General features: G+C 35.8%; 1 protein-coding gene across 2 annotated transcripts; it reads left to right on the top strand.

Moving 5' to 3' along the window:
- The first annotated feature begins 540 nt into the window (after positions 1-540).
- On the top strand, positions 541-22,598 carry LOC116019835. Of its 2 annotated transcripts, none has more exons than XM_031260180.1 (36): positions 541-1,008; positions 1,087-1,180; positions 1,352-3,570; positions 4,300-4,414; positions 6,758-7,546; positions 7,648-7,903; positions 7,973-8,481; positions 9,063-9,189; positions 9,276-9,400; positions 9,889-10,547; positions 10,664-10,781; positions 10,927-10,986; positions 11,130-11,224; positions 11,525-11,673; positions 11,975-12,030; positions 12,123-12,336; positions 13,185-13,601; positions 13,674-13,951; positions 14,023-14,108; positions 14,178-14,264; positions 14,415-14,673; positions 14,763-15,191; positions 15,286-15,382; positions 16,696-17,021; positions 17,725-17,850; positions 17,978-18,145; positions 18,723-18,851; positions 18,955-19,044; positions 19,136-19,242; positions 20,122-20,270; positions 20,643-20,725; positions 20,802-20,897; positions 21,124-21,246; positions 21,494-21,577; positions 21,773-21,916; positions 22,115-22,598. In XM_031260180.1, exons 1-36 carry the CDS (start codon positions 728-730, stop codon positions 22,451-22,453), a joined length of 9,483 nt encoding a protein of 3,160 aa, XP_031116040.1. In that variant the 5' UTR covers positions 541-727; the 3' UTR covers positions 22,454-22,598. The 2 variants fall into 2 exon arrangements, with proteins under 2 accessions (XP_031116040.1, XP_031116038.1); XM_031260178.1 differs by having other exon boundaries at positions 10,870-10,986.
- The last annotated feature ends 147 nt before the right edge of the window (positions 22,599-22,745 follow it).

Genomic DNA, 22,745 nt, shown 5'->3' with positions numbered 1-22,745 from the left:
CTTTGAAGGCATTCTGTGTATTGTAGACTACGATTCTACGTATTCATGTTAGGGGTATATAAGCATAGGTTATGACGTGTTTTGTGTATTCGAATGTTAGGAGGATGATTTATGTGTAGTTGTGTCAATATTCCGTGTATTCACTCAAATCATTCCGTGTATTCTAGACAATAATTTTGCGTATTCTAGACAATGAATTTCATGAAGTCATTCGTGTCCATGTCCACTAACATCGAAATGACGTCGTTTCGGACCAGGGTCCACGATATAACGATTGCACAATAATTTGCCGCCTAAACTTGTTTCGATTGATGTATGGGTTTGGATCCAACTAGCACAAGAGGTCTATTGGGCTTAGCCCAAGTTAGTTCAAAATGTTACTACTTTTTCTTTGGGTTCAAAATGTTACTGTTCAATGAGTGAGGAACTCAGGAAAGACAGATTTGTTTAAAACGACACCGTTTCATAGTTTCGAGATAACTGTCAAAAATTCTTTTCGTCTTCCTTCGTCATCCTTCCCTCAATCAGTTGATCATTTCGTCTTACAAATCTGAAGGAAGTGCTGCTATATATAAATACAAATATATATACAATTTCCCAGCAAAATATCCCGCCTTCAATAATTTGGTTACTACATACTTACATATTTTCCGGCACTGAAGAGTTCGCGAGCAAATGGAGAAATCACTGTTAATCTCGTAGAGAAGAGAGGGAAAGAGATCAAAACATGTTATTCGCCGGCTTGATTCAGCGGAGACTTGTTGCCCTGCTACGGCCATGGCTGATGGACGAACCGCAGCTCGAAGTCAAGCTAGGGCTTCTTCGCTCCCACGGGGTTGCCAGAAACCTCAGCTTAAACACTTCCGCTTTGAACCAGTTACTAGAGGATCCTTCTCGCATGTGTTTCAAAGAAGTAATCATCGAACAGTTTGACGTTCATGTAGCCAACTGGTCAGCCCCTGCGTTCACCTTCCAAATTCACGGCCTTCACATTACTCTATCACTGTGGTATGCTCTCTGTCTGTCTATCTCCATGTGGATCCTTTGCGTATGAATTGGTGATTAGTTTGGATTTGTATTTTGAAGTGATAAGGAGGAGGGAGGTGTGGAACGCAGGCTAAAACCGAGAGACACGTCTATTGAGCAGAAGACAAAGCTTCTCGCAGAGCTTGATCCGCAGGTACATTGCACATATTGTAGTCTTATGCTTTGTAGAATAATTTTTTGCTTTAGTCGCGTTTCTGCATTTAAGTTTGCATTAGTGTGTGATACTGAATTCTTATTTTTTACACTTCAATTTTCTTTACTTTGTGAAGCCAACTATAATTTCTGCGAGCTTTGTGAATTTCAGGGAAGTTCTCTGCATGCTGCCATGGAAAGGATTGCAGAAATTACAGCACCAGGATGGACAAATTCTCTGCTTGATCACATTTTTCAGCATTGTCAGTTTAATGTGCATGATGTTCATGTGATTTTGCAGCCTTCTCATCCAAATAATTTGTTTTCCTTCTCATTTCGGATGAAGGAGCTTGGTGTGGGATGTCAATCTGTTCAGTGTTGTTTCCTCAATGGGGTCATCAGTTCACTTATCTTTCCCTCTAGAGAGAGCTACTTTGATCTTGAAATTAAAAGTTTCGAGATAAGATTGAAGACAGAAGATTGCATGAGCAACATTGTTCCTTCAACAAACCTACATGCTTCTATTAAAGTTAAAAATCTTCTCTTTCTTGACTTTGATTTTTCTGTCGAAGCAGTGAAATTTTCCCTATCTCCATTTCATGTTTCTACCATACTTCTACTTTTTGTCTGTTTGTCCAAAGAAGCCAAGTGTGTCAGAAATGGTAGGCAACTGTGGAATATAGCAGCGGACAAAATTAGATCCTTAACTTCAATGCACAAGTTTTTATTGCATAAGTTTGTTTGCATTATCTGTAACTGGATACATTATATACAGACCTATGAGAATATGCTTTTGTTGGTTGGGTATCCATCAGATGATGCAATAAGAAGATCAGTTGTTTTTATGATTGGGGACAGAGCACACTCAAGAGCTGTTAAGGAGCAGTGGAAGACAATTTGCCAAATTGAGGAAGAGCTACCCAGTGAGGCCATTGCACTGGCAAGACGAATAATACGTAACAGAGTTGCATTAGGTGCCCAAAGGGTTAAAGAATATTGTCATCAGTCAAAATTGAAGACACTTTCCTTGAAAATTTGTAGACCACTCCACTTTGTTTGGATGTACATTTGCCACTTATTTCACTCAATTAAAAGTCTTCTCTTTTTTCAAAACATTGCCAGTAAGCATTCAAATTCCAACACAAATCTGGGACATGTTCCTGATTGTTCTCTTCTACACCGCCATATTGGCCTAGATGTGGGAGAATTCTCAATTTCAATTTCCCCAGAAACTGAAGTTGACCCTTCTGTTAGTGGGAATCTGCTCTCAGATATTGGGCTCTCATACCATGAGTTGCTTTCATTTTCTCTTTCAATTGATGTATTTTGCTTAAGATATTCTCAAAATATTACACAAAAATGTTTTGCTTTTGGCTGTGAAACCTTGAAGGTTGTTCCATTATCTCTTATGGAAGATAGTTCTAGAAATTCTACTAGGCACTTGAAAGGGTCTCAGAAAAAGAAGGTTCATAACTTGTCACCTATTTTATGGGTTGAGCCTGCAGAAATTATCGACTCTGTGGAGAATGCAGATTATCATGCTAATGACACTGGTGTCCGTTCTTTTTCTTTTCTAGACTTCATTATAGGAGAAATGCTCTTGAAGTGGAGAAAAGGTTGCCCAAAAAATGGAGCTAATGAAATCCAGGATTCCAAAAATCCATTTCTCCTTTGTGAGATTAAAAGTTTTTTGACCGATCAAACCCAGAAGGATCTTATTTCTGGGTCTTTAAGTTGTGGTATGGTGGCTGGAAGGTTGAACTTAGTTATTGAGCATGCATCAATTGTATCTGTTGCTGTAATTTCCTCGCAGATTAAGAATGCCCTTTCATGGACTGGTTGCAACATGAGAACAGATACCGTGTTGCATGCTCCAACATCTCTTGGTGACCCACCATGTATAGACTGGAGTAGTAAATACATATCACTTTCAACTGGAATGGCGGTGGCAGCACAAAGGTTGCTTCCACAGAAGCATATTCAAATGGGAATAAGAGTTGCTGGTCCTCACATTCAAATTTCATTGGGAAAGCCGGGGCTTCATGGTCACATATCAGATCAGTATCATGCGGTTAGAAACAATATGGTTCACCTTAGAATTGAAGCAGCCAACATAGAACTTGCTGTTTTGCCAAATTTGGAATCTGACTTCACTTTTCCAAGTGGATCCATCACAGTCACTGATGCAAAAGCAAAGAGCCTTGCACTACTGGAGCTTCATCAGGTTGACATTCCTAAGTCAAATGATGAAACAATCAGCCGCCAAGGACGTATCTCATTTGACGCTTACCTAAAATTTGATGGGTTGAAAGTTTATCTTGATGTAACAGATAATCCACGTCGCCAAATTATTGTGCTAACTCCTGTAACCTTCAGATTGTTAGCCTCAAGGTACTTATTCGATTATTTTTCTTGGTCTGTCTTCTGTCATGAATATTTTGTTTCACAAGATGCAAGAAATCAGTTACATAGCAATGATTCTGTTTTTATATGAGACTAGATTGCTTGACAAGTTTAATTACTCTCCTCACCAGTCCTGGTTGTGTTGCATCCTAGAGATTTAGGGATATACTTTGTCTTTTTCTTATATCAACTTACAGATGCATTTTTCTTTATATTTCTGTCCTGTTCCAGTGGGTTATGAAAAAAAGCTGTGAATTTAGGAAGTGAACTGGATCCTGTGTTGACCATTATGATTCTTGGATGACAAATTATATTTTTAAGAGGAACTATAAATTTTCATCATAATTGATCAGACAATCAATGTTAAGACATGATTCCTCATTAGAACATACATCTGATGGAAAAACTTTCCATGAACAATTATTAATTTACTGTCCATGACCAGATTGGGTTTAGTTCTATTTTAATTGTAGTTTGGAGTTTTTCTTATTGCAATGTACAAATTTTTGTAGTACTTTTCTTATGTTAACTGCATTTATAAGTTATGATGGTTATTTGAAATTTGCAAGTAAAATTAGTCCCTCCTCTCTTTATATAGCAATAGAATGCTTACACTAGACCTTGAAAGATAAGGAAATGGAGCAGAGAAGTAATGCCAAAAGATTTGTTATAGAACTTCTTTGCTTTTACAGTGACTATTACTTTATGTTATGGCAGGAAGGATCTCCATTCATTGGGCTCAACAGTTGTTGCTTGGTTTATTTCTTTAAGTTGGATGGTTAGTGGATTGGCTGTTTTATTATTTTTGGATGAATTGGATGCTTTTGTAAAGGTGATTCTCGACACTTTAATATTTTGAACTTTAGTTACTTTTGGTTTCTCTTTCTATATTAGATTGATTTGTCTATTCTTTTTTTGTTTCTACTTTTTTTTTTTTTTCCTCTGAGTTCTATTATTCAGGATCCAAAATTTTGCAGCCAGTTCTAACCAAAACCAAACCTTTTAATATTTACAATTTATAACAACTTTTTATTTTTATTTTTGTAATTTTAGCCAATTCTCAATTTTGCTCAGGAATCAGGATTGAAACGATCCAGTTCCATAATAATCTTGTTTTCTACTTTTGTGTTTCTACCCCAAGAATTTTTTCGAGAAATTTTGCAAGTTCAATATAGCTTATGTATGTGTGTGTGTGCTTATATATATATATATATATATATATAGGATCGCGTTCAAATGCGTACTGGCCGCCCAGGAGAGAAATGTGGACGAATCACAGCGCGCCATGTGTCCGGAATGTAGTTGCACCTAACGTTATAACTAGGTGCACGTCATGTTATAACTAGGTGCACATAGGTGCACCCAGGTGCATAAATGTTAACAAGGTAAATTACTTGCACACCTGCAAGTGAAAATAGGTGCACACGTGCAAGTAAAATGTATTACAAGTGCAAGTAAATTGTACAATGAGCATCAATATTAAGTGCACCTAATGTTATAACTAGGTGCACCTAATGCTCTAACTAGGTGCACATAGGTTGCAACCAGGTGCATGAATGTTAACAAAGTAAATTACTTGCACAAGTACAAGTAAAATGTATTGCAGATGCAAGTAAAATGTATTACATATGCAAGTGAATTGTACAATGAGCATCAATACTAAGTGCACCTAATGTTATAACTAGGTGCACCTAATGTTATAACTAGGTGCAACCTATGTTATAACTAGGTGCACCTAGGTTGCACCCAGGTGCATGAATATTAACAAGGTAAATTACTTGCATTTGTAAGTGAAAGTGTTTGCGAAAATAGGTGCATGAATATTAATAAGGTAAATTACTTGCACTTGTAAGTGAAAATATGTGCGAAAGTAGGTGCACTTGTAAGTGAAACTAGGTGCACCAAAGTTCCAGTTATTTACGAAAATGCCACCGCGTCATTTTTTTTAAAATTGCATCTGATTCGTTGATCTGGACACGTGGACAGCTGTGAAGCGTTTTCATTTCTTACCTGGGCGGCAGTTCGCATGGAAGTGCATCCCTATATATATATAGGGAAGGGTTCAGGTGCGTGTATATCTTCCCGTGGGTTGTGCGGTACTCACCTTAAGCATTAAAACATCGTACCTTAAGTATACAAACCACGCTCCTTAAGCTAAAAACATAAACCACGCACCTAAAGTTTTTAAATGGTGCACCTTCAGTTGAGAATACACTGCGCACCTTAAGTACACAAACCACGCACCTTAAGTTCCTACAATTTACGCACCTTAAGCATACATATCACGCACCTTAAGAAGGAAAATCACGCACCCTAAGCTTTAACGCTCACGCACCTTAAGCATACAAATCATGCACCTTAAGAAGAAAATTACGCACATAAAGCCACCGCACGGGAACTAAATTTTATATATATATTATGACTATTAAGAATTTGAATATTTTGTAAGTATTCTCATGGAATGTTCTTCTAAATTTTCTAAATTGAACTTGCTAATTTTCAGGTTAAAAAAATTGCGGGGTAGAATGAAGAGTTTTAGAAATCCTAGGGTAGAGCATAATATAGATATGAAGTTGATTCAGGTCAATTTTAACCAAAAATAGAAATTCACTAGACTGAGGACCAAAAAAAAAACAGAAGTTTGTATAAAATGCAAAAATTTAGAGATTTGTCTAAAGATGCAATTGGTCACAAATGTGCTTGGCTTTTTACTATTACTAGGCCTATTATTAAATAGATACTTCATGCTTAATATTCTCAATTTTTATTTATTGTTCTTGCCACTTAAATTACTTAAAGTCTGTACATCGAAATTTGTTTCCACAATATTCTCAATTTTTATTTAATGCCATCTACTTTCCTTTTTGGAAATCATCTGGTGTATGGAAGTAATTGTGTTATGTTACCTCCAGTTAGATTGACATACAGTGAGGCCATATTCACTTTCTTGTATCAAAATACTATTGTAAACCCTCTGCCCTTTGCATATATGGTAATTACCATGAGAAGTACTTTTATCAGCCAGATTAGGATACCACATCTAGTTCTCAAATAAAATGATCAACCTCTAAGTCTGGTTTCTTCTAGAACTTAAGAGTAAAAAAGTTCCCTCTCTTTCATGTAAAATTGTCTGGACTGTTGTGCAGATTTCAACCATAGTATCTCTTTGTGGCAGGAAGCATATGGTTTGTTTTGTGCAGCATTACATGTTTCCAATTTGCCCAGTTTAGGCACTGGCCTAAGTTATCAAGAGTTTTCAAGGCATTACATGTCTGCAAATCTTGGAAATCATGAAGTGTTGATGACTAGAATGACACAGGCAGGTCCTGTTTTTATGAAAAGTCTTATTATTATTCAGAACATTTGTGAGCTGAAATCAGTTGAAATCATCCTTCATTACTCCAGGAAAGGACATCGTACAGAGTCAGATAGGATGAATGCTTACACGGTTATCAACAAAATGTTGGATAGTGAAGCCTTGCTAGACTATGGAATTCACATAAATGTTAAGCAGTCTGATATCATGTTTTCATTTGAAACAGAAAAGATGGATCTTTCCATCAATTTATCTGGGTTTCAATCTGATATTCTTGGACAAACAAAGGAGATTGCTGAAGTTTCTGATCAATTAGAAATTAAAAATCTTATCCAGTCTTTGCATTGCTTATATGGAGCATCATTTTCTCAATGCACATTTTCTTTGTGCTTGAATGCCATACCACACCCCAGTTTGAGAAATGCAGCTGATCTTTCTACATCTGGTGGTGAAACTTCACAAATGTCAGAAGATTCCCCCTTGATTGCAAATACTGATGATTGTTTACACATGACTATTGTTCTTGACGAAGTTTATTTAGCTGGATGCCCAGTAAAAGATTTATTGGGTCAATGGCACAAATCAAACAAACTTGAAGGATCTCTTTCTGTTGGTGGAAAACTTCAAAGAATCTCTTGCCAGACTCAGGTTTCAATTATGTTCTTACAATTTTAAGATCATATACAGTTTCTTCAATCCTATTGTGCTTATATTAATTTTCTCAAATGGATAATTTTAATGTTCAACAGGGAGGTTACATTATGATTGAAACAACAGCACTTATGATGTTTATTCAATGCTTCACTCTATACCATTGCCAGTTCAGAGATCTTTGGCCTGCTGCAACATCATCCGGGGAACAACATGATGGGAATACGGATGCTATGATAAATCCACCAAATCAAGAATTGCAGTGCCAGCAATTAGTTAATTGGAACCAATTGGAAGCATTGAGTATAAACATTTCACAACTTTCTCTTGCATTGATGGGCAGAGATGAATCTGGTATCATCTTTTCTCTTATTACTTTAGTTTTATAGCCAAATGTTTGAGAAGTTTTGACCTCCTTTGCAGGTAGACTCCAGGAACTTCTGCTTGAGGCTACCAGTCACTTTAACCTTGAAACACCAACAAAAATTTCATTTAGTATTTCGAAATTGTCAATTCTTTCATGTTCCTTTGATGTGAGCACAAAAAAGAAAATCAGAGATACCAATGTTCTCTCACTTTCTTCTGTAACGCCAAATGATCCGTCTTCCATATATTTACATGGTGATGCTTCAGTTTCTTCGAACTATGTGAATAAAGTTCACTCACTTGATGATGCAAGTAGCTCAAGCTCTCATGTCCCTCAAAAGGAATATCTTCCTGATGGTTCAGGAAAATCTTGTATGAATAATATTGGATCTCAAAACTTGCATGCATCTCCTCAAAATTATGTATTACGAAACCTTACTGCTTCAGTAGTAGCTGAGCGTCTTGCAAAGAGAAATTGGGTTAGTTCACAGCAGACGGACTATTTTTGGGTTGGCAATGGTTCTCTTTCAGGTTTTGATACGACTCTCTCTCTTCCCGAAATACAGGTGAGCAGTATCATGTGCTGTAATTATTCCATTACAATATTTTGTGGCAAATGGCAAGTGCCTCTTTATTGTTGTTGTTGTTATTGTGTGAGCATAGCCATAATATCCTAAGAATGCATCATTAATTCATTATGCATTGCTAATGGGTGATTTTAAGGACACGTCTTAAAGAGTCTGCTTGTCAGTTTTCAACCTTACCAGTTAAAAAATGAAAACAAGCCACTTTTCTGAACCTTTCCTAAATAAACATAATTAAAGCTTCAAACCTTTTTTTTTTTTTTTTAAATATGTTCTGAACTTGTTCTAATTAGTTGGAGAAGCATTCAGATCTATTGTATCTAAATATGCTGGATATCTTGATAATATATTTCATGGTGTGCTTTTGAATTTGATTTTAGTTTTTAACATGCCTAATAAATGTGAGAAACATTTAGAAATAGTGAAGCAGATATGCAGTTTCATGATAATATTTCGTTCTATGTGCTTTTGAGTTGATTATGTAGTTCATGCTTAGTTGTACCGGGGCTTGAAATTGTTCCTCTTCTCTTGTCTCACCTAGTTCACTTGCTGGGATTATTTAGATGATACTTTTTGCTGGTGAATCTATATCTGCGCTCTATAGCAATGATACTAGTAAGGGTGTGGAACAAAGGCACTGGTCCAGTAGCCAGGAATCTGATGGAAGTATGAATCACAGTGTTCCTGATGGTAATTGTCTTTATTAATTGTGGGCATTTTGTTAATTTAACGAAATTCAAGGATATTTGACTTTAGAGGTATTGAAATCTGAGCAGGAACTATTGTTGCTATAGAAGATGTGTGTCAACATATGTTTATTGCAGTTGATAGGGCTGAAAGTGGTTATGCTTTGGTTGGTGAAATACATTACACGCTTGCAGGCGAGAGGGCTCTCTTCAGGGTAAGAAGTCTTATCATTCTGTATCTTATTCAATAGTATGCCATAATAAATACTATTTGTTGTTGAATTTGAGCACTGTATGACTAGTTTATTTTTGAAACATAGCATGGATATGATTTGCTCCTATTAGCAAATCTCATCAGCAGCTGGTTCCTATTAATGAAGTAGAACAGTGCAAGGGAAGGATTTAATGGGGTTTTGTAATTGGTATATTTGCATTTAAATCTATCCACAGACTTGATATAAAACTGCATGGTTTTTCTCTCATAACATTTACAGTGCATTAGGCAGCAAATGTATGGGATTGATATTTAACATTTGTTATTATCCTTCTCCAATTCAGTTTATTATTCCAGTTGCAAATTTGATCATCAGAAAAAAGACATTTTTCCTTTCTGTGAAATAGTGGTCATAATTTCCTTGAGCTCCTTCCTTGAGACATTAATATCATTCTTTCTAAGGTCTTCTTAATCCATTTACTTACTCAGGTGAAGTATCATAATTCAAGGAGGTGGAGGTCTCAAATTCCTTATTTCTCATTGATTTCATTGTATGCTAAGGATGAAACTGGGGAATCATTGAGATTAAGTTGCCGGCCAAGATCTGATTTTGTTGACATTACCAAATCTGATCATGGTGCATGTACACTTTGGAGTGCCATCCCTTGCGAATCAAAAGGTTTTGACAGAGATGCTGAGTATGACCCTCCAACTAAACATACATTTCAACTTGTGAACAAGAAAAATGACCTTGCTGCTGCTTTTGTCAATGGAGTCTTGGAATTTGTCATCAAGCCTGGAAACCCATTTAAGTGGAAAGTATTTCATAGTCATTTTCCAGCTGCTAATAATCTTTTGCCTAATAGCTGTTTAGTAGACGAATCTCAAACAGGTAGCCAACGTGATTTACATGTAGAAGAGGGAGCAGATTTAAGGAAAAATGGAAACACTTTGGGTATAACTATTACAACAGACAACATTTCATGGACCATTGTGCATGAACTTTCAGATACCAAGGAAAAGTTCCCACTCCTCCAGGGATCTATTGGTGCTACTGAAATTGTGGTTCAGGTTTCAAACATTAAAATTCGGGTTATAAGCAGGTTACTGGCTCTACTGTATTTCTTTGATGCCAAGAAAAACTTATGGTGAGCATTTATTGAATATTTTTTATTCAAGAAATATCAGGAAAAACCAAAATATTTTTTCAACTTCTGATACCCTTGTATGCTTAAATGCATATTTTATTTTTGAATTCATGTAGGAGAGAACTTATGCATCCACTTGAGGTTTTCCTTTTCTATCGTTATAGACTCCTCTCCAAGGACTTGGAACATGTTTCGCATCAGGTGCCTGGTCATTTCTATGTGAGAATTGGAGAGGTCTGTTACTATTTGTCCTAATTTCTATTAATTTGAGCATCTATTAGTTGCTTGATGCTTCTAACTTTTCATGTCATGGTATTTGCAGTTCAATTTATCAATAAGTGAGCTTTCACTCGATATCGTACTCTTTGTCATTGGACAGTTAAACTTGGCTGGGCCTTATGCAGTGAGAAGCTCCAGCATTTTGGCCAACTGCTGCAAGGTTTATATCTGAATCTTTTTGGTTAATGTATATTCTTAATAAGAAACTGTTTGTAGAGGACCAAACGTATCATTCTCAGTATTATGCACTCCACTACAGTGGTGTTATCATTGATAGCCTAATTGATAGTCTCCAAATTGCAGATTGAAAACAAGTCAAGCTTGACCCTTGTCTGTAATTTCTATGATAATCAAGAGGTTTCAGTTGCTGGAAGACAGTCTAATATCATATTCTTAAGGTGCTTTAATCTACTGAACATACCTTATTATTGGCCCAGTAACAACCACTGGGATTGTGTGGGGCAGGGTCTAGCTTACTTAAAATAATGAGATTATATCATCCATGTTGTTCTAGCAGCCCTATTGAAATAGAAATGAGCTTTAAGGGGAAAAAATGTTTTATGGAGTAATATAGATCTTAATCCACCTGTTAATTTGGTGAATCAACCCCTAACTAAATTAATCTAGCTTGGAATTCTTGTCTTTATATCTAAAGATGTTAAAATATGACCTACTTTTGCTAATAATATGGATCTCAGGCATTTGGCTTTAACAAATCAACCCTCAGATGCGTCCTTCTTTTCAATCCAACTTACAGAGAAGAGGACCCTTTCTACTTCTTTAATTCACCTGTCACTCTTGGAAGCCCAAGCGTTTGCTTGCAGAACACGTATAGAATCATTGCAAGGTGAGCTTATCCTCTTTCAGCAGCATGCAAAATCAAAGCTCTTTTTATAACTTGGGTGTCTCTTAGTTTACCAGGGGTGTTATTTGTTTCTAGGGAGGCAGTTGCACTGATGCCTTCTGTTATTTGTTATTTATGCAAATTAAGAGGGGTTGAATTGGGCAGGTCTTCTAAGTTGGGCATACTTGAGATTTTAACTTCTGTCAGAAAAGCTAGGATGTAACGCTGGATGTATAAATTCATATATTATTTTCCCTGGAACATGTTCGGTTGTTTACTATATCTCTCATTTGATTGATTTCAGAATCAAAAACTTTCCCTGGTCCATTTCTTGTAGTTGAAATTTCACCAAGGACTGAGGTACCCCCTCTAATTGCTCCCTTTCTGGTGACTCTATAGAACTGCCTACTATTATGTTAACGTACAAACTAAATTTCTGCTTGCAATTCTAGGATGGCTTCTCCATTCAGGTTGCTCCATTGCTTCAAGTACACAATGAGACTGATTTCCATATGGAGCTTCGTTTTCAACGTGGTCAACAAAAGGAAACTGAGTATGCTTCTGTCGTTTTGAAGACTGGGGATACAATTGATGACTCTATGGCAACTTTTGGTGCCACTAGTCTCTCTGGTGAACAAAGAAAGGCATTAATGTCCGTGAGTGTTGGTATGCTTGGAGCTTAATATTCCAGAATTTTTATTTATTTATTTATTTTCAGTTTCTCAGTCCTTGAAAGATATCATTAGTTTTTTCAGTTTCCAAATGTTTGGGGCTGGGCATATGTTGTTTTTTCCCCCCATTTTCTCAGGTCTTGAAAGATAACATTAGTTTTTTCTGTTTGCAAATGTTTGGGGCTGGGGCATTACATATCTTCCTCTGCTACCTGAGAAAATCATATGATTAATATGTCGGAAGTTCTTGTGCACCATCCTCTAATGGTATAATGAGTGCATGTATCACCAAGGTTCTCTCACCAATTGTAATTAAATAGATTGGGATGCTCATGCAACCTGTTATGAAAGTAAAGAGAGTTTCTGAATAAGTTGTATATTGTATATTAGAAAAGAGAATACACAGCCCTATGAATACATGCTAGAAGACTTCTAATAAGGAAACAAGTTTCCATATGACTACCTACTCAAAACCCTAAATCTCCAGGCTGCCTAATATATATAGATTCCATATTACTTATATATTCCATAACACAACCAAAATTAGTTGGAGAAAGAGAATGAAATGCAATAACTATATGTATTTATAAATGTTGAAAAACTTTGGATGTGAATGTGGAACATGTACTGATGACTCACATGTTTGATCATTATTAGCTTTTAAATTTTGACAAAACACATTTATAACCAATTACTTGAATTGCATAACCTACTGCTGCTGGGCACTAATAGAACCTTCAATGCCAAAGATAGGGATGCCTCTTTTGAACTTAAAGTTCTCCTGACCAATCTTTGCACATACTCCATTCAATGTGACCTCTAATCAAGCCTTTTGGTTTACAGGTAATTTCTTATTATCATTTAGACCGAGCATCATTGATGAGATAACCAACAGTAAAATTTTGTCAGTGAACTGGTCAAGTGATCTCAGAGGGAGGAAGCCTGTCCATCTATCTGGGATATTTGATAAATTAACTTACCAAGTCCGGAAGGCATTTTCTGTTGATTCACTGAAACACTCCTTTGATACTGCCTATTGTGATATAAAGTTGGAAGATGGACGAACTGCTAAGATACACTTCTTGATTCACAGCATTGGGAAGGATGTACCTCTTGCACACCCAGATACCTTTGGATATGTACATGTAGATAAGAGTTCTTCAATTTCATTGCAAGAGCAGAAAGAAATATTTCTTCTTCCTACTGTTTGTGTCTCCAATTTATTACATTCAGAGATTCATGTGACTTTGAATGAGACAGGTATTAGCAAATTGTATTTGGATTTCAGTTTTGGTTGACTGATTTTAATTATATGAGGTCAACTTGGTGCAGATCCTCATTCTACTGTGGGCAGCGACTGTATATGGAATAAGGCAACTATCCCTTCTGGGTCCTGTGTTAAATTATATGCTGACCCTGCATTTAAATATTTTAATGTCACTTTAACTGCTTTTGGTTCAACTTGTAAGCCAGTTGATAGTTCTGATTGGGCTAAAAGGTTACAGAAACAGAAAAGTAGTATCCGACATTTGGACATTGAATTGGACTTTTGTAGTGGAAAGTATTTTGCATTGCTAAGGTTGTCTCGAGGACACAGGGGCATATTAGAGGTAGACATCCTGAAATTAGATTGATCACGAGTCCTCAATCCACAAGTGCTAAATCATTTATGTGCTTGCAGGCTGCCATCTTTACCTCATATACCCTGGAGAATAATACAGCTTTTCCTTTGTTCTGCTTTCCAGTAAATCAGAAGCCTATGTCTAGGTAATAATTTGATTAAAAATATTAATAGGAAATTTGTTTTGCTTATCCTAACATCAGTACTTTATGCAGGGATGTTGTCCAAAAGCTTGGTTACGAAGTTTCTCCAGAACTTGGATCATATCTTCCTCCTAAATCAACTAGATCCTGGTTCATGAAGTAAATGGTTTCACCTTCACTGTCCAGTTTTAATTTCCTTTTCTGTATGAGTTCTTGATATTTCATCATACAAAATATGCATAGGTTCCCAGTTTTGTATTGCATTCCTTTAGTCTCACTTCATTTATTTTCTTTTCTTGGATTACTCAGATGCCACAAGGTGCGTCTTACATTGACAGATGAAAATGCATCTCATGGACTATTGGATTTGGATGCTCTATCAGGCCTTACAGAGGTGGACATTGAACAAGAGGGAAAATCTGGTTTTAAGCATATAACAAAGTTGGGTGTTTCTTTAAGGCCATATATTAGTCAAGAAGTCCCAGCTCAAATGATATCCATGAACCCACGGTATGTTGTGGTGAACGAATCAAAGGAAGTTATCTATGTCCGTCAGTGTTATTTGGAGGTTCGTTTTTTACGGTTTAAAATTGCAGTTGTCATTTTTGAACTGCTATGGAAGAATTTCTGACTTTTTCTAAAACGGTATCTTTTTAGGAGGATGGCACAGAAACAATCATTACTCTCAACAGTAAAGAGAGAATAGCCTTAACATTGAGAAAGGGGATGCAGAAGAAGAGGGAGACTACTGTTTTTGAGAATTTTCTCATAAAACACCAAAAATCTCAAGAAGATTTGTTATTTATTCAGTTTCGACTGAATGAGTCTGGATTGAGTTGGTCAGGACCAGTATGTATTGCTTCACTGGGTCGGTTTTTCCTTAAATTCAGACGATCCTCAGAATTTCCTTCTAGTCAATCAGATCAAGCAACATTTTATAACTCCAATAAACATGAATTTGCTTCTGTCTATGTGGTTGAAGAAGGTTCTAGCCTTGTTTTACACTTTTACCAGCCTCCAAACATAGACCTGCCTTATCGGATTGAGAACTGCTTGCATGATACTGCTGTCACATATTATCAAAAGGTTGAAAATCAAATTCATTAGCTACAATATACTGTATCATGTTCTATATTCATATTTTAATTTGTGTGCTAAAACTGTTCTGGATAATTTTCAGGATTCACTAGAGCCAGAGGTTTTGGGATCTGGAAGTAGCATTAATTATGTTTGGGATGACTTGACTCTTCCTCACAAGCTAATTGTCCAAATTGGTGGTAATAATTGCTCCCTTGAAATTATGGCTTTGGAAAATACATTTTAGATATATACTTCCCACCTAATTCTTTTATTTCTCAAATTCAGTGAATGGGAATGAAAATAAATTTCTTCTGCAACTTAGTAATATGAAGTAGTAATTTATTTTCATTCCTTTCAATATTTGGATAGCCAAAGTTCCCTCTAAGTTGGTGAGTGAGGTTAAGAGATTGACTTTCCTGCTACATTGACCTTGTAAAGTGTTATAGTCTAAGATTGGGCTAGGGTCACTCAATTGGGCTATAATGCACATTGGCCAAACCACATTAAAAGATTGAATCCAACCTATTAGCGAGTCTAACCCATGGCCTTATAAACCCATATGTTCTCTCTTATTTTATCAATGTGGGACTCTTAACATAAAGCAATTGAGTTAATTCCACTTTTGTTCATTAATTTAACCAGATTTAGTGTACAACTTTTTGAAATCAACAAAATGCAGCACAAAATGCTCTCGCATATAGAAGGGTGGAGTGTACATAGTGAGGACATTTTGAAGTACAGTTGGTCAATTTGGAAAAGTTCCACACTAAATTTAGTCAAATTAATAGTCAATGACTAAAAGTGGTATTACCATAAAGAAATCCTTTATTTACTTTGCATATCGATTTTATATGTAGCAAAAATGAAATACTATGATACTCCATACTAAAAAGTATTGCAGCTACCCAAAAATTCAGATAGGATGGAACTAAACTAATTTTTGATTCAGTTATTTGCAATTTTGGGTTGTCTTAAACAAATACTGGTTAGGATTTTGGTGATGAAATATTTTCCTGATTGGATTTCAGGTAGCTTTTAGTTGGTTTAATTATTTATTACTCTGTACATGTTTCATGGATATAGGAACTTGGTGGTTTTAATCTATCCAAGTAAATTGCTACGTCTTCCTACATCCAGGAGTACAGGGATGACATGCACAGCTATAAAAGTCCTGTATTTCTGTATATATACTTAAGGTTAGCTATGCATCAAGCATTGGGAAAAAGTGCTTGACACTAATGCCTCTTGGTATTCTGTTAGTACAGAACTTTTATCTAGTATACCTTAGGCCATGATTTGCATGCTTGTGAAATAATAACTGTTCCTAGATGAAACTTGTGGTGTTTTGCATGAGATTTCTAAGTTTCTCTATTGATTGGTAAAATGGCATTCCCCTGTTAGAAATTTTAGTAATTCACTTGATTCCAATTCATCATGTGCTGGATTTACTGGCCCATTATACCTGTATTAGAGAGTTAGATTGCATTCTGTTTTTTCTTTCCTATTGCAGATGTGCACCTATTGCGTGAAATAAGCTTGGATAAGGTGCGTGAATGGAAACAATTTTACAGGATCAAGCAACAGAGAGGGTTAGGGTTCCATTTACCAATAGAGAATCAGCCTGAGAATAAAAAAAGCAGCTATGGAAAATCCAGTTCCAGTGGCACGGAAATGGTAAAATTAGGTTATGAAGTATATACGGATGGCTTGACTCGAGTTTTGAGAATTTGTCAGTTTGCTGATAGACGCAAAGGGGATACTTCATTCCATTCTAAAACAAAGATGCAGCTAATCATATCATCTTTGGCAATTCAATTACTTGAGTGTGCAAAACAGGTCAGTCTATGCTTGTGTGTGGCCTTTCCCACTGCAAAAAACACCACCAGTAATTTTAAGAGTCAGTTTCTTTTTTTTGGTAATTGTTTCATTTTTTTAATTTGCCTAAAATAAATATATAATAATTAAATAAATTGTGGATTGGTGTTTGATAGTTATGTTTGTAGTAGTAAGAGGAGCGGATAGAAGTTAGGAACCCCAAGACCCCTATCCACAGGGGTGATGAAGGGATACTGTGAATCATACATAAATACCCTACAGCCTCTTAGCATTGTCATGTGCTTGGGAGAAGTAAATAATGTAGTATATTGATAACATGTATCAAAAGTGATTGCCGAAAATGATCAAGTTTGAAATTTCTTGGGGAAAGCTTATTGTACAGAACAGAAAAGATGTTTGGAATGGGATCACTTGGAAGTGGTATGATCAGAGAAGACTCCTAAGATAGTTACCTATGGGTTGTGAATGATTAATATATGTGTGAATCTGAAGATATGAATCCACAATGTTGTTTAATGCTTATGATTTCAAAGACAGTAATGGAACAGAAACTAGTTGTCATCTCTAGTTCATCCTCAGTATTTAGTTTTTAAATATATATTTTGATAAAAAGTCAAATTTCCTTCCATTCTTTTCTAATTGCTTCTTTGGTATTCACTATTTTTACCTGATATTTGTATCCAATTATAATAATGTACCAAAGGAAATAAGTGAAGTTGACTTGGGTGAACCATCAATCTACACCCCTATTCTTGTTGCAAGGCTTGAAAGCATCAGTTTGTACTCTGTGTTTACTGACAAGCATAAGTTAAATCAGCTCAGTATACAGGTAAGTTCTTTCTCTATTTTTGAAGATGAATTCCGTTAAATACCTCTGATCTGTCCTTGAATCTGCTTGTTTTGCAAGAGCACAGTTTACTTGGTTCTCTAATGCCTTGATAATAATCATGATTCAGGCACTAAGTGTGGATCAGAAGTGGGCTGGAGCTCCTTTTGCAGCAATGCTTCGTAGGAATCAGCTAGAAGATTGCAGCAAAAGTGACAGTGTACTACGAATGGAACTTGTTCTAGTTTCATCCAATTCCAAAGTTAAACAAGTCAAGTACTTATCGATTGTTCTGCAGGTAATGTATGGTAGTACATGCTCATTAGTCATTACTTATTTATGTATCTACAAACTGTGGCCATGTAGTAAAGAGATGATTTTGATAACGATATTGCATGTGCTTATGTTGATAAGTGAGCAGTCATCAGGGTTACAACTGGTTGTTTAGTTCAAGTACTAGCATTATTGTATGTCACTATGTCTTGTAGGTACAGTTTTGTAGGTTTCTAGGTTTATGTCTGTCATGTAGTCCTCTTGAAGCATAATTAACTACAAAAAGAGCATAGTAATTTGCTGCAATGTTACTTCAAGGCAGATGTATTAGCTCACTGTGACGTTAGTCTAAAGCATCACCTTGGTACTTAGAGGAGGCCAAGGATAAAATTCCCCTAGCCCATATATTGAAATGATGAATTGAAAAAAGCAAAAAGCAAAAAAAAAAAAAAAAACAAAAAAACAAAAACAGAATGATCAGGATTTAAACTGGTCACCACTAGAGAAATCCAAGTGTGTAACTAATGATCTCAGCACCAACTGTTGTCTTAGTACATATAATCCCTTTATCCTCTGCTCATTAACTTTATTATCTTCTGCAGCCACTTGATTTCAAACTTGATGAGGAGACATTAATGAAAATTGTCCCTTTCTGGAGATCATCCCTTAGTGATTCAAATGCTCCAAGTCAACAGTATTACTTTGATCATTTTGAGATCCACCCTATAAAGGTTTAAGGACCTATTTATTTTTACCGTGAACCTGCCTCCCATTCTTGCCTGTAAAGAACAACAAACTGCAGTTTTGCTTACATTCACTTTTTTGTTTTTGAAGATTGTTGCTAGCTTTCTTCCAGGTGAAGCTTATGCTAGCTACAGCTCTACCCAGGAGACACTGAGGACCTTAATTCATAGTGTGATTAAGGTCTGACATTTGTTTCAGCTATCAAAATAACATCTAGGTTCTGCATTTGTGTTAATCATAACATCATCCACTCTCCCTCTCCCTTTTGCAGATGCCAGTTATTAAGAATATGACTGTAGAACTGAACGGAGTGCTGGTTACACATGTACTGTTAACATTGCGTGAATTGTCAATTAAATGTGCACAACATTATTCTTGGTAAGTCTATTTTGTTGTTTGCTACTTTGCTTTTGTGCTTTGTTCTTTGTGTTATTAATATTTTTAATTGAAAACCATTTGAGTGTTCTTGCTAAGTCCTATTGAGACAGAAGATAGAGAAAACCCTAACATATATTGATGACTATGTTGTAAATAGCTTAATATATATATATGGTTGGGCTAATGCCCTTTGGTGATAGGAGACAATACTACTAAGCATCTGATGTGGGACAGACTAATATTTTTACATTCCCCCTCAAGGTGGAGGTGTGAAGCATATGATGCTCAACTAGTTATAAGCATATCTCATTTGTCCAATCACACAAAATTAATGTACATCTTCAATTTACACTTCAAGAAGCTCTGAAACTGATTTAAACATCGAAGAAAGTTTCTTTATATTGTTTACTCTATTCCATTGGTGATGTTAATTTAACAAGTTGAAGCTTGATGGAACATCAAAATACTTGCTTCAACACCATAGGAACCAATGAGCTTCCTTTCAATCACTACTTCCAATGTTGAAGAGATTCCCTTTGAGGCACTACTGCATGGGAAGTAATTACATACACAACTATAAACAATACCAATGCAACAGAACAAGATGAAAGAGGAACTAGGGTTTGCTAATGCTACTTAATCTGGCTTTGATACCATATTAAGATGAATAATTAAGAAAATCCTGATATATATTAATGACTATGTTGTGAACAGTTTGATACATGGGCTAAGACCAAAATACTATTGCACTAAACATCCACTGCAGAGCTAGCTAATACTTTAACAAGTCCCATCTGTTTATTTCCTCCTCTTATGTTCTTATATATATATATATATATATATATATATATAACTGATCCAATTGCTTGATTCTTATAGGTACGCCATGAGGGCAATCTATATTGCAAAGGGAAGCCCATTGCTTCCACCAGCTTTTGCTTCTATCTTTGATGACTTTGCTTCTTCCTCACTTGATGTCTTTTTTGATCCTTCAAGTGGCTTTGTCAATTTTCCTGGGCTTACTATAGGTAAAACCTACTAGTCTTCCTTATCAGACTACCATTAATTAATTCTTAGTGTGGAAGTTGAAAAACATTGCCATGTGATAGTAACATCCTCATGTTGATAAAAACGTATAAACTATTTTTACATGCTACTGATTACAGAAAGCTTTATCTTTTAATAACCCAAGTGTATTCTGGCTATTTATGATACTTTAGCATGACTAGAGCAATCTACCAATGCCAGTTGGATTACTAAAATCCTTCTCCCTTCTCTTGCTGTTACCTTAGGCAAAATAGAGAGAAGAAGAGTATAATACAATTCTCTTTATCTTCTGCTTTAACAAGTGGATTAGCATTTGCTAGCTTCTTCAGAAATAAAAATTTGCCTTTTAACAGGTACATTCAAACTCATCAGAAAGTTTACTCATGGTAAAGGGTTTTCTGGAACAAAACGTTATTTTGGTGATCTAGGGAAAACTGTAAGTTACAAACTCCAACATTTTCTGACATCTGTGTTTTAGTTTCCAAAGATATGAAGTCATTCTTCATTTGCAGTTTAAATCAGCGGGGTCAAATATCCTATTTGCTGCTGTCACTGAAATATCAGACTCGGTTCTGAAAGGAGCAGAAGCAAGTGGATTTAATGGAATGGTAAAATCCTTCAGTTTGATTGTATGCAGAACATTAAATTTCTTTGTCATAGAAGTTCAGAAATTTGACTCTGTACTTGTTTCCTGGCTAGTTAAGACTGAAAATAGAAAATGCACTATTACCATATGACTTTTAAAAAGGAACGCATAGAAGGAAAAGAGATGGATTAGAAGGTTGGATAGAGGCAAGATGATAGACAATTAAAATTAATCATGATTCATTACAGGTCACTGGTTTTCACCAAGGAATACTTAAACTGGCAATGGAACCTTCAGTATTGGGCACTGCTTTTATGGAAGGGGGTCCTGATCGAAAAATTAAACTCGATCGGAGTCCTGGGGTTGATGAGGTAAGCCAAGAACTCTCAGTATCATTTTGTACTTTGTTATCAATTCTAATCGAATTCTTTGGTAATACAATGGTTAATTAATGTTACATTGCTTTAATGTACTTTGTACTTTTTCTCCTGTTTTAAAGGTTTCTTCTCCAGTGGTCCTCTTCTTTTGCCAGTTCATCAGTATCTCCATTTTGTACTGACTGTTCTTTCCCCTCCACCTCTCTCTAAATTTGTTTTTAATATTTATGCAATAATGCAGCTTTACATTGAAGGTTATCTGCAAGCCATGTTAGACACAATATACAAACAAGAATATCTGAGGGTGAGAGTCATTGAAAACCAGGTACTCTATTGGGCATGTACTGATTATTACGCAATAATTACAATTTATATACTACTGAAAATGGTATTTCATCATCCGGGAGATTACTACTCAGTATACTTGACATAAGTTCACTACAGAGTACATAATATCCTTGCCAAACACTGGATTTCAACACTTGGATCCAAACGTATTTACTTGCTACTATATCTACAGGTCATCCTCAAGAACCTGCCTCCAAATAGTTCTCTTATAGATGAAATTATGGAGCGTGTAAAGGGGTTTCTTGTGAGCAAGGCATTATTGAAGGGAGGTCCTTCAGAACCTTCTCATCCTCTACGTCATATAAGAGGGGAAAGCGTAAGTACTGCCTGTCCAGTGGTTATCTCCTGATTAACATAGATTCTTGATTTCTTCATGTCTGCAAATATACTTGGTTACACACAATTGTCCTCCAATCCTTGACCTGTTCCACTTAACACTAGAAAATCTCACCACAAATAGAAATGGAACTTCTCATGTGGCACTGTTAATATACATGGTACAATTTTATTACAGGAATGGAGAATTGGACCAACAGTGCTGACTCTGTGTGAACATCTTTTCGTGAGTTTTGCAATCCGGATACTGCGGAAACAGGCTAATAAGGTCATGGCTAATGTGAAGTGGAAGGGAAAACCGGAGACTGGGGACCAGACAGCAGCTATTGTCACTGCATCTGGTAGCGAAGAGAGCAAGGGAGGGTTCATATGGAGATGGGGAATTGGGAATTTTGTGATTTCAGGAATAGTTGCATATATTGATGGGCGCTTGTGTCGACGGATACCAAACCCCATAGCAAGAAGGATTGTAAGTGGATTTTTGCTAAGCTTTCTTGACAAAAATGAAAAGGAATGAAACTCTTTGTAGTTAACCATGTGTACCAAAAAAGTAAATAAAAATAACTTGCTTCTAGGAGGGAAGGATTAAGTATTCTTGAAATGTATTACGCCTCCCTTCAATTATTTTTTAGAATATGTAAATCATTTTTTTTATTGCTTAATAACATTTGTTATAAACGAAAAGAAGAAAATGTGATTTTTTTGTGAAATTAATTAATTTATTGATATATAGTCAATATATATGATAATAAGAGTAATGAGTCATCAAATAAATTGAAATTAACAATGTGACATTTGAGTATATTTAA

The sequence above is a fragment of the Ipomoea triloba genome, chromosome 5 (genome assembly GCF_003576645.1).
Source record: "Ipomoea triloba cultivar NCNSP0323 chromosome 5, ASM357664v1".
Taxonomy (NCBI): Eukaryota; Viridiplantae; Streptophyta; class Magnoliopsida; order Solanales; family Convolvulaceae; genus Ipomoea; species Ipomoea triloba.
Note: the sequence above shows the minus strand (reverse complement) of the source record. Positions and strands in the feature narration are given on the sequence as shown.

Excerpts from the sequence above, each read along its gene's own strand:
- LOC116019835 (XM_031260178.1), top strand. The coding sequence starts at position 728 with ATGTTATTCGCCGGCTTGATTCAGCGGAGACTTGTTGCCCTGCTACGG. Across the intron at positions 7,547-7,647 it reads GAATCTCTTGCCAGACTCAG|GGAGGTTACATTATGATTGA; the intron begins GTTTCAATTATG and ends AATGTTCAACAG. Across the intron at positions 12,031-12,122 it reads AAATTTCACCAAGGACTGAG|GATGGCTTCTCCATTCAGGT; the intron begins GTACCCCCTCTA and ends TTGCAATTCTAG.